Here is a 12231-nt window from a genome sequence, read left to right as displayed (position 1 = left end):
TATTTAGCATACAAATTATTTTTTGAGTTTATGAACTCTCCATAATAAATGTTAAATGCTATAAATAAAATCAATATTCAATTTTCTATAAAGGAGAAAAAAAATCCCTCAAATTTTCTATGTTCTGACAAGCTAAACAAGTCAGGTTTTAGAAGCCTGATATTCTTGATTATAAGTGATATGATGTTACAGCTATTAAATTTACAAAAAACATAAACACCAACTTGACAATATCAAGTGCTAGTGAAAATGTGGAACAACTAGACCTCTCAGAGACAGCTGGGAGGAATGCAAGTTCAGGACTTTGGAAAACTGTTAGGATAACATTTACCATGCAATCTAGCAATCCTACTTCTAGGTTACCCAAGGGGAAAATCTATCCAATATAATAAAGAGCTAATATGCAAATGGTCGTCATGCCATCACACTGGAGCCAGGGGACCTGAGGCTGGGCTGGGGGACCTGAGGCTGCGCCCCCTGCCTGGTGCTGGGCCAGGGAACCTGAGGCTGCGCCTCTGGCCCTCCGGGGCTTGACGGGGGTGGGGCTGCTGGGTCTGGGTCTCGTACGATTTCAAGGTGCAGACAGGTGGGTGGGGACTTGACTCTGGGTCCTGTGGTGCGCCCCAGACTCTGACAGGAGGGAGATTTTTATATACATTTTACTAATTGTCTTTCATCTCTGACACTTCTATTATAGAGAAAGGGCAAATAGCAATATTAAAATATTTCCTCTAAGTAATTCCCTTTTAATGTGCATGAATTTCATGCACTGGGCCACTAGTATTTACATGAAAGTCTGTAGGAAATGTTTATAGTTGCTTTCTTCATAATAGTCCTAAACTAGAAATACCCACAAAGTTCTTCACTGGTGAATGGATAAATATTTCAAGTTCATTTTACTAGATAAAAAAAGCTGGACCCAAAAAGTAAAAAATGTTATAATAGTATCTGTATGACATTTTGGAAGAGTCAAAATTATAAAGACACTTAAACAAGTCAGTGATTGCCAGAGTCGGGGGTGGGAGAAGGAACTGACTACAAACGGGCAAAAAAAATTTCAGGGTGATGGAACTGGTCTATGTTTTGATTGTGGTGGTAGTTACATAACTGTGTTTGTCAAACCTCTTAAAAGGAACTGATTTTACTGTATAAAGGTAAATTTTACTGTATATAAATTATACTTCAATAAGTCCAGTTTTTAAAAATTGAGGGGACATAGGAAGTCCATTGGGTATAAACCTATACAGTTTGAGAAACCTCACTCTGAAGGTTTTAATAAGTAGCTCTTCCTTCACTCTACTTAAAATCATTACTCAAGTGAGAGAGGAAAATTACTGGGGGCAGGAAGACATTAGGGAGTCATAAAAAATTTTACGTAGCCCTGGCTGGTTTGGTTCAGTGGACAGACTGTCAGCCTGAGGACTGAAAGGTTCGATTCTGGTCAAGGGCACATGCCCAGGTTGTGGGCTCGATCCCCAGTAGGGGGTGTGCACAAGGCAGCCGATCAATGATTCTCTCATCATGGATGTTTCTCTCTCTTCCTCTCCTTTCCTCTCTGAAATCAATACAAACATATTAAAAAAAACTTTATATGGAACACTCTGAATCCTATATAATAAAAGAGAAACATGCAAATCAACCATCCTTCCGCTACACTCAAGCCATGCCCACCAGCCAATCAGGAGTGAGTATGCAAATTAACCCAACTAAGATGGCAGCGGTCACGGAGCTGGAACGAGCAGGAGGCTTGTTTTGCCCCCGGCAACACAGGAAGCCAAGCTTCCCGCCTGCCCTGGCTGGCCCGGGGCTACGCTCAAGGCTACAAAGTTTCAATTATAGAAAATAAATAAATCCCAGAAAAAGAAAAAAAAAGAAGAAAAGGAGAAGATGGGAGCTTGGGTTGCTGGGGGGCATGGCCAGCTTGAAAACGGCCATCAGCCCCTTACCCAGGCTGGCCAGGCACCCCAATGGGACTCCCCCACCCTGAAGGGGCTGTGGGCAGCCTGAAAACGGCCCTCAGCCCCTCACCCAGGCTGGCCACACCCCCATGGGGTGAGGGTCCCTGCTGGGGGGCTTGGCCAGCCTGCAAACAGCCATCAGCCCCTCACCCAGGCTGGCCAGGCACCCCAGCAGGACCCCCACCCTGATCTGGGACACCCTTCAGGGCAAACCAGCCGGCCCCCACCCATGCACCAGGCCTCTATCCTATATAATAAAAGGGTAATATGCAAATTGACCCTAACAGCAGAACCACTGGGAATGACTGGTCACTATGACACACACTGACCACCAAGGGGCAGACACTCAATGCAGGAGATGCCCCCTGGTGGTCAGTGTGCTACCACAGGGGGAACTCTGCTCAGCCACAAGCCAGGCTGCCAGCTGCCAGCACAGCGTTGGTGGCGGGAGCCTCTCCCGCCTCCTCAATAGCTCTAAGGATGTCTGACTGCAGCTTAGGCCTGCTCCCCGCTGGCAAGTGGACATCCCCCGAGGGCTCCTGGGCTGCCAGAGGGATGTCTGACTGCCAGCTTAGGCCCAATACCCTGGAGAGTGGGCCTAAGCCAGCAGGTGGACATCCCCCAAGGGGTCCCAGACTGCGAGAGGGCACAGGCCGGGCTGAGGGACCCCCCGAGTGCACAAATTTTTGTGCATTGGGCCTCTAGTTTATACATAAGCCTAATTAGGAATGATTGTGATTTATAAAGGTCTATTTATTCTATAAAAGGATTTATTATAGGTACCTTCACATAGCAAGCTTTCCTGTGCTTTTATTATAGACTCATTTATTAAAAAATGAACAAAACCCTTTGGGAACACAGCTGTTATAACAAGAAGGGATATGTCGATCACATCCTATCTGCAAAGGTGTTTCTAAAGAAATGCATGGGCTACCATTTACATCTGATGTTTGACTTTTAAATAAAAATAAAGGTGACAGCCCAGTTCAGTGCTCTTCACCTGGCAAGGAAGAGTGTTTGGCACATTAGTATGTGCTCATGAAATGTTACAGAATGAACAAAGATAGGCTTCGAGAAAGCAAAGTGATATTAAAGAAAGGTAAAATTAATTTAAAATAAATAAGTACAAGTAAAAAATAAAGAAATGTATGTGCCAACAGAGAAACAGTTTAGCTGGAAATAATTGGAAAAATGTATTTGGTCACTTATAACCTGTTGGTTTTCTAAAAATTCAGCAAGTCACTGGTTGTTTCAACAATGAAAATAAAGAGGAAGAAGCAACATAGTAAGAGAAATTAAGTCAGATGTAAGCAATGTTTAATAGAACCGCTTTTGCCACCAAATTCTTATAAAGATTTTAGATAGTGTCAAAACATATCCAAATATACTAATTAAATAGATAGTGTCAAAACATATCCAAATATACTAATTAAATAGCATATACCAAAGAATCTGCTCTCAATGTTTGCAGAGCAGGATATATTTTTAAAAACTCACCTGAAAACACCTTGAACAAGTTAGCCAGTTGACTGTTCCCCACAAGCGCCAATATACATCTCTCCAAGATTTTAATTCTTCAAAAAGACTATTCAAATACTCATGAACATCCCAAGTCTTATCTCTGGGGAAAGAGCATCAATTGTTATATTATTTTACAAGAAATCAATATTAACAATTGTTTAGAGCAAATGCTTTTAAATTTGTGGTTTATATCCAAGAATAGTCCCTAACTAATAGTTGTAGTAGAATGGACTGAACAGTAGGTAAAATATCATTTGGGAATTTGTTTATGCTTTATTTTTCTGTGGATAACAGGAAAAGGTATGTATGGTTGAATGCCAAATTATTTTGCTAAGCTACGTAAAGGATTATAAGTTAAATAAAGTTTGAGTAGGCTAACATTTGGGGCTTCAACATACGTTGCTTTATTCTAGTTGTACATATTATATAATAAGTTGTTAATTATGGGTGATTGTAAACATTTCATTAATGTGTTTATATTATTCTCAGGAGGTATTTTTTAGTAATTAAATAATATAGTAATATATAATTAGGTCTTGGTAATATACATTTTTATGTTAAGATCAACTTTAAAAATAGCAAAGGCACCTGGCTGACATGGCTCAGTGGCTGAGCATTGACCTATGAACCAGGAGGTCACGGTTTGATTCCTGGTCAGGGGCACATGCCTGGGTTGCAAGCTCAATCCCCAGTGTGGGGAGTGCAGGAGGCAGCCAATCAATGATTCTCTCTCATTATTAATGTTTCTATCTCTCCTTCTCCCTTCCTCTCTGAAATCAATAATAAGTGTATTTTAAAAAATAGCAAAGGCTTAAAACCCTATTTGCTATGGTCATATGTAACTCAAGTTCCTATTTTTTTCCCCAAGTTCCTTAATCTTTTCAGACTTTTTTTTAAATATATCTTGTTGATTTCCTTACAGAGAGGAAGGGAGAGGGACAGAGAGCTAGAAACATCGATGAGAGAGGAACATCAATCAGCTGCCTCCTGCACACTCCCCACTGGGGACGTGCCCCCAACCAAGGCACAGGCCCCTGACCGGAATCGAACCGGGACCCGAGTCCACAGGCCAACGCTCCATCCACTGAGCCAAACCGGCCAGGGCCTCTTTTCAGACTTTTGCTATTTTTGTCCTTAGTTCAACAAATAACAAAATGACATCATATTATTGCAATTTACATAGGCATATCTGTTTTAAGTTAAAGACAATTTTTTAAAATGTCATCAACAGCTGACTTGCTAAAATACTTTGAATAAAACAAAAATGGATGTTGAAGTTATCAATTTTTTTCACATAGGTCCCAATGTCAGAATATATATAGAATACATAATAGTTATTGCTATCAGAATGGAAATAATTTTCAAAATAATTGAAAATTGATATTAGAGAGAGGAAGAGAGAGAGAGAGAGAGAAACACTGACCCTGACAACACTGGCCAGGGCAGAATGGACATAATTTTTTAAAATATTTACCTGAGGATATTTTTCCATTGATTTTTAGAGAGAGTGGAAGAGTGAGGGAAAGACAGAAATACTGATGTGAGAGGAAACACATTGATTGGTTGCTCCTGCATGAGCCCTGACCAGGGCCCTAGCCGGGGAGGAGCCTGCAACTTGCTCTTGACTGGCATTGAACCTGGGACCCTTCAGTCCGCAGGCATAACTGAACCAAACTGGCTAGGGCCAGAATGGACATAATTTTAAAAATATGAATCAAGTCTCAAGACAAAAAAGTATAAAATCCCAAGTGCTTACAATAACTAAAAAGATTCCCTGATTATTGTATGAAGAGAAAAATGAAACATTTTAAAGTTGACTGTGCTATTCATATTAAGGTTAAATATGTTTTCTGTACTTCCGTTTTAATGTTTAAACTATGAAATTAACATTTGTAGTTTTTTTCTTTAGTAAAAGTGATGCACATTTTTAATGAAAAGAAAAGAACAAGCACAAAGAAAATTAAAACCATCCATAATACTCACTCAATGGTAACACTGTTAACATTTTAGTGGGCATGTTTCTAGTTTTGTTTTATAACCCGTTCTTCTTTTCACTTAATTTACCACTAACAACTTTATATGTAAGTCTATAGTCCTTTAAAACATTATTCTCAAAGGCTGCACATTAAGAATTGATTAGCTGTGCTTTATATACATTATTGCATAGACATTTTAGGTTGTTTAATTATTTGGGTGTTTCCCTTTTAAAATTTAAACAATATAGCAATAAATGTCCTTATTAAGTGCTTTCACAAATCCAATATTACCTCTTTGTGTTAATTCCTAGGAGTAGGATATATTTGAAAGTTTTTGCTTTCTTGAGACATACCATTTAACAACACTCTCCCTCCAACTTAGAATGAGAACTGGTTTTGAACTTAAAGGGGAATAAAAAAAACACTATGTATTAATGGAATATTGACAAAGTATGAAGAATACATAGATTATGGAATATTCAATTTTAAAGACAATTTTCCTCATTTACAAAAATTCACCTGAAAGTAAACTTGGTTCTCTTGTCATATTCAAAGTAACATTTATATAGATAACTAAAATCTGTTAGTAAAAAGAAATAATTGTAATGGTACTGATCAAAATATCTTTTGAGATAAATACACAACCATTTTTATCCTTTTAAAACTTAAAAAATATACTTACCCAGTCAATAAGACATAGCCTTTAAAACAATTTTGTTTTGGAAATAGCATCTCTCTAAATCACTTGTTCCCAACCTTTTTTTTGGCCATGCCCCTCCTAAGCATCTCTAAAATCCTGATGTCCCCTGTGACATAATTCTTATTCTTCAAAAAGTGAACTCCTATTCATGTGGAGGAAGCCTAAAAGGCCGTTAACTTGGTCTAAACAAGCTTCCAAAGTACATGGCATCCAAGAAAGAGAAAAATAAAAGAACAAAAGGGCAGCTGAAGTACTAAGGAAGAAATCACTAAGAAATTGTTTAAAAAATCTTACCTAATCAAGAGGGAATATGCTAATTGACCCGCACGGCACAAAGATGGTGGCACCCACAGCCAATAAGGAGGGAATATGCTAATTGACTCTCATGCCCTCAAAGATGGCAGTGCCCACAGCCAATAAGGGCAGAATATGCTAATTGACCGCCACGCCCTCAAAGATGGTGGCACCCACAGCTACAAGATGGCCAGCAGGGGAGGGCAGTTGGGGGGGGACCAGGCCTGCACGGGAGGGCAGTTAGGGGCGACCGGGCTGGCAGGGGAGGATAGGAGGGCAGTTGGGAGCGATCAGGCCGGCAGGGGAGCAGTTAGGCATCAATCAGGCTGGCAGGGGAGTGGTTAGGGGGTGATCAGGCTGGCAGGCAGAAGTGGTTAGGGGCAATCAGGCAGGCAGGCAGGCGAGCGGCTGGGAGCCAGCAGTCCCGGATTGTGAGAGGGATATCCAACTGTCAGTTGTCAACTGGCTGTCGGACATCCCCTGAGGGGGTCCCAGATTGGAGAGGGTGCAGGCTGGGCTGAGGGAAACCCCCCTCAGTGCATGAATTTCGTGCACCAGGCTCTAGTAATAATAATATGAAGTGATATAAAAAATTTCAAATAAAGTTTAACATGCAAATAAACATATAATAGAGAACTAAAATGCATAAATATGTCACAATATATATTTACATACTGTATATTAGGCCCCTAGAACCATAAGAAATGCAAAAAATTCACTGTTAATAACTCATTCTCAAATTGCCCCCCTTAAAAACCAAATTGGCCCTAACCGGTTTGGCTCAGTGGATAGAGTATCGGCCTGCAGACTGAAACATCCCAGGTTCAATTCCAGTTAAGGGCATGTACCTTGGTTGCGGGCAACATCCCCAGTAGGGAGTGTGTAGGAGGCAGCTGATCGATGTTTCTCTCTCATCGATGTTTCTAACTCTCCATCCCTCTCCCTTCCTCTCTGTAAAAAAATCAATAAAATATATTTTAAAAAAACAAAACAAAACAAAACAAAAAAACAAATTGCCCCACTATGGGGCATGTGCCCCACTTTGGGAACCACTGCTCTAAATCAAAGTTGGATCACATGCAGAAAATATATCCTATTCCTTATAGGAGTAGTTATGCTTCTATAAATACACTAGTAATTTACATTTGAAAAGCTGTATTTTATTTTCACTACACCTTATGTGAATATACACAAGATTTCCATGTCGATCCACATTGATTTTTCCAGGAATGCAAGAAATTCTTCTTTCTGTTTCTTTTGTTAAAAGTTTCTTACACAAACAGCATCTATAACAAAAATTGATATAAAAACATACAAGAAAGAAAATGTAAATATAGTAAATTAAAGATTTTAGCTGCATCATACAGCCTACCAAAGAAAAACATGCCACCATACCTGTACAGCGTTGCTGCAGTATTCCGAGAATCTGGGTTCAAGTACTCAGGATCAAATAGTCTCTCAATCTTCTTACAAAACAGTTTACTAGTAACAACAAATGACCAAGTTAATTTCCTTTATTTATTTTACTAAAGTTACGTCATAGTAATGAAAACAAATGCTGACCTATCTGCACATGTAGAAAATAAGATTAATAAATCCTTAGATTTATTAATTCTCTTTGGTAATTTACAAATTAATTCTCCTAATGAGAACTGCTTGATCAAGAATCTATTTTAATAAGAAAAATAAGACTGATAAATATCGACCTCTCTTTTAGTCTTTTGGTACTGTAATATTCAAGATTGAAGATTTTGGAAATTTAACAATTCTAGGTCTATCAACAACTCAGTAGTGGTAGTGATAAATACACAACCATTTTTATTCTTTTAAAAATTAAAAATATACTGATAATTACCTAAAAATATACTTATAATTGCCTTTAAAAGTGAATATGCGATAATCTATGTATTCTTCAACCCCTGACTGACCCGCTCCCTCTGGAGGCTGGGCAATGTCTCTCAAGGCCAGATTCGCAAGAAGGTGCCAGTGGAGCAGATAGAGAAAAGGGGGAACACACGCTCTTGGAAGCTGACACGGAATGTGTAGAGGTGGGTGTAGGTCCTCCACAGCATAAAAGGACACAGCCCCCACTTTGAGATCCAGTGCCACCCTTAAGTGGGAAAGGTGGCCGCAGCTGAGGGGGTCCGCTCAGGACTGGACACAGCCCACTACTGCCCATGGTTGAGCTGCAGTGCCCAGACACCCTCCTTGGGAGTGAAGGGCATGATCTTTAGCAACTTAACCTCTCTGAACATTGTTTTCTCATCCACAAAATGGGGTTAATAATTCCAAACTCATAAGTTTTTAGGAGGGTTAAATGAGATGTTTTTAAAGAGTGCCAGACATAGCATTAAACATTCAATAAATATTAATACTTTATTAATATGCATAATTTGACTAAATTTTCTAATTAAACTGCCATTAATTCCAAGTGTACCATTCTATCTCAATTTTCCCTCATGTAACAGCTGCTATTAAAGTCCAGATCCAGATTTAGGACCCTGATCCCATTTTTAAGTATTTAGCTCTTAGATAATTCCCCTTTGTCTCATTTCCCTTAATGATTACACTCCTGGATCAATTCTCTACATTATCAATTCCTCCCACTCTAATGAATCATCCTGGTCAGCAAATAAACATAATTCTCTCCTTTAAAAAAATACTTATGGCCCGGCCTGCATGGCTCAGTGGCTGAGCATCAACCTATGAACCAGGGGATCAAGGTCTGATTCCCAGGTCAGGGCACATGCCCAGGTTTCAGGCTCCACCACCAGTAGAGGGTGTGCAGGAGGCAACTGATCAATGATTCTCTCTCATCATTGATGTTTCTGTCTGTCTCTCCCTCTCCCTTCTTCTCTGAACTCAATAAAAATATATTGTAAAAATACATCTGGAAAAAATCTATCTAAATCCAACTGGACACATTTCTGTCCTCTCCTTACTCTACATGTGACAGCATTCTACACATTTGATCACTTAACTACTTCCTCCTGTTTGAAAGCCTTTCCTTCCACCCATTGGTTCCTCCTTCTCAGGCCTCTCACTGGCTACACTCCTCTGTTGAACATCTAACTAAATTTTAGATAGTCTTTTATTAATATTCTCATGCTAACAATTAGAAAATTAAATAAAGATAGCACTTACAACAGCACCCCGAAATTAAATACCCAAGAATAAATTTAATAAAAAATGAAAAGGATCTTTCCACTGAAAATTATAAAACATTGCTACAATAAACGGGGGGTTATACAATGTTCATGGACTGAATGACTCAATATTATTAAGATGTCACATCTTCACAAATCTACAGGTTCAATATTAACCCCAAATTATTCTAGCAGGTGTGTGTGTGTGTGTGTGTGTGTGTGTGTGAGAGAGAGAGAGAGAGAGAGAGAGAGAGAGAGAGAAAGAGGGAGAGAAATGGCCAGGCTGATTATAAAATTTTTTTAAAAATATTTTTTGTTGATTTCAGAGAGGAAGGGCAAGAGATAGAGAGATAGAAACATCAATGATGAGAGAGAATCATTGATTGGCTGCCTCCTGCACACCCACTAGTGGGGAGATAGAGCCTGCAACCTGGGCATATGCCCTTAACCGGAATCGAACCTGGGACCCTCTAGTCCGCTGGCTGATGTTCTATCCACTGAGCCAAACCAGCTAGGTGATTATAAAATTAATATGGAAATGCAAGGGACCTAAAATGGCTAAAGTAGCAATCTTGAAGAAAGGCATAGTTGGAGAATTTAGATAACAAAGAATATTATAAAGCTACTACAATTAAGACAATGTGCCTCTGATATATGTATCCACAAAGAAATCAACAGAAAATGCAGAATTTCTAAACAAAATTCACATATATATATTCATCTGATTTATAATAAAGGTGCCACTGCAATTCAGTGGAGAAAGGTTTGCTAGGAAATCTCATCTAGTTCCATGGTTTCAAACCTCATCTATGCTTATATTTCTGTTTTAAGCCCTGACCTCTGACCTGAACTTCAGCAATCCAACTATCTACTTGCCATCCTAACTGATGCCTAAAAATATATTAAATATATACTTTTGGGTCATTAAATAATCTTAACATGACCCCAACCCATTTCTTGATTCCCTTCACTTCAATCTTTCCACTCTGTGGATGACACTACCATCCACTTAGTTGCTCAACCTTAAAGCCTAGTAATTACCCTAGAATACTCTCTCTTCCTACATCATTCCATAGGAAAAATCTACCAAATCTGTCTAATGACCTACTCTGAATACATCTATTTCCTTCCAGCTCCATTGCTTCCACTCTAGTCCCAACACTTTCCTCTCTCACCAGACTGCTGCATTAACTTCCTAGTAGGTCTCCTTGCTTCTTATATCCTTATAGTCTATTCGCCACACAGAAACCAAAATGATCTTTTAACAAATCAGATAATGCCACTCCTCTGCTGCCAATGACTACTGCTAACCCCTCCTCATACCACTCTTCACCTTTATACTGTCAGTCTTAATAATTACATAATTCACTGCCACAGTAAGCTCATATATACATTATACAAAATAACTAATTTAATTACTAATATTTATCTTGGGCAATTGGCTCTGGATAAATTTTACTTCATTTAAAATAAAATGGAAATATATTTTTAAATGTAATCTAAAAACAGACTATTTTACTAAAATGAAATAGAAATAATATATTTTTTGTAATAGGAACATCAGATTTAAAATTAAAAATTAGCCCTAGCTGGTTGGCTCAGTGGTTAGAATGTTGGCCTGTGGACTGAAGGGTCCCAGGTTCGATTCTGGCCAAGAGTACATTCCCAGGTTGCGGGTTCAGTCCCCGTGGGGGGTGTGCAGGAGGCAGCCAATCAATGATTCTCTCTCATCATTGATGTTTCGATCTCTCTCTCCCTCTAACTTCCTCTCTGCAATCAATAAAAATATATTAAAAATAATAGTAAAATTAAAAATTACCTCCTAAACTTATCTTTCTTGTCTTTTAAGTCATCAACCTCATTGTGTGTGAATAGATCAGCTATACGTGTAATAAGATTTGCATTAATACAGTTCATGTTGCATGGCGTAGCTACTATGGCATTCATATTTTTGTGGCAATACTCAATACATTGTTCAACCTAAAAAACATAGAATAAAAAATGAATGTTGAAAATAGCAGCATAAAGGATAATATAATATCAATACCTTTCAAAGGTAAAATTCATTAAAAGCCTTACCCATGTATTGCTACGTACTATCTGGGTGTTGCTTATTTGGGTTATCTACACTGTTCCAAAGTGGTCCAGCAGGTCAAATTTGTACAAACATATATCCATAGCTAGAATAATCATTTTCCACCTTCTTAAAATATTTTAAAAAGTAATGCAATGAGCATCTTTCATAGCTGTGGCAGGTATAAATCTTAGTCCACAAACTCAAGTATATAGGATATGTGACTTCTTAGCACTGAACTTAGATAAAAATTTTAAGTTTCCATTTCTCTGAGTAGCAGAAACATAATTTCAGTCAATTCAGGTTTTTCTCAGTTGTGTTGTGCTTGCTCTCTTCCTCCTTCTTCAACCTGAGGTATATTTATTTACTTTTTTTCATATTAAATTATTTATGAAAATTTACTTTTTGAGGTGGACTTGGGTTCCAGGGAAAACTAGCATTGGCAAATCATGTATTCTTCAAAATACTTTGCTATGGCAGAAAAATATCCTTTAGGGCTTAGATTTCAGAATTCAAATGTTAAGGATTCTTTTAATTTCTGTTTTTTTCTGTAACCCTTTCC

The 12231-nt window shown here is 38.5% G+C and overlaps 1 protein-coding gene across 5 annotated transcripts in view; it reads right to left on the bottom strand.

Moving 5' to 3' along the window:
* The window catches only part of SANBR (SANT and BTB domain regulator of CSR), a 56390-nt gene that overhangs the window by 26445 nt on the left and 17714 nt on the right, over positions 1-12231 (bottom strand). For all 5 annotated transcript variants that reach the window (XM_070429289.1, XM_070429286.1, XM_070429290.1 and 2 more), the window contains 4 exons: positions 11415-11575; positions 7845-7931; positions 7625-7735; positions 3456-3579 (listed from right to left, as the gene is read on the bottom strand). In XM_070429289.1, the coding sequence (XP_070285390.1) occupies positions 3456-3579; positions 7625-7735; positions 7845-7931; positions 11415-11575 (483 nt within the window). The remainder of the gene's footprint in view (positions 1-3455; positions 3580-7624; positions 7736-7844; positions 7932-11414; positions 11576-12231) is intronic.

Source organism: Myotis yumanensis, unplaced genomic scaffold (genome assembly GCF_028538775.1).
Source record: "Myotis yumanensis isolate MYYU_CA2020_CCGP unplaced genomic scaffold, mMyoYum1.0.hap1 SCAF_11, whole genome shotgun sequence".
NCBI classification, from domain to species: domain Eukaryota; kingdom Metazoa; phylum Chordata; class Mammalia; order Chiroptera; family Vespertilionidae; genus Myotis; species Myotis yumanensis.
The sequence above is the reverse complement of the archived record's forward strand: the minus strand, read 5'-3'. Positions and strand labels throughout refer to the sequence as shown.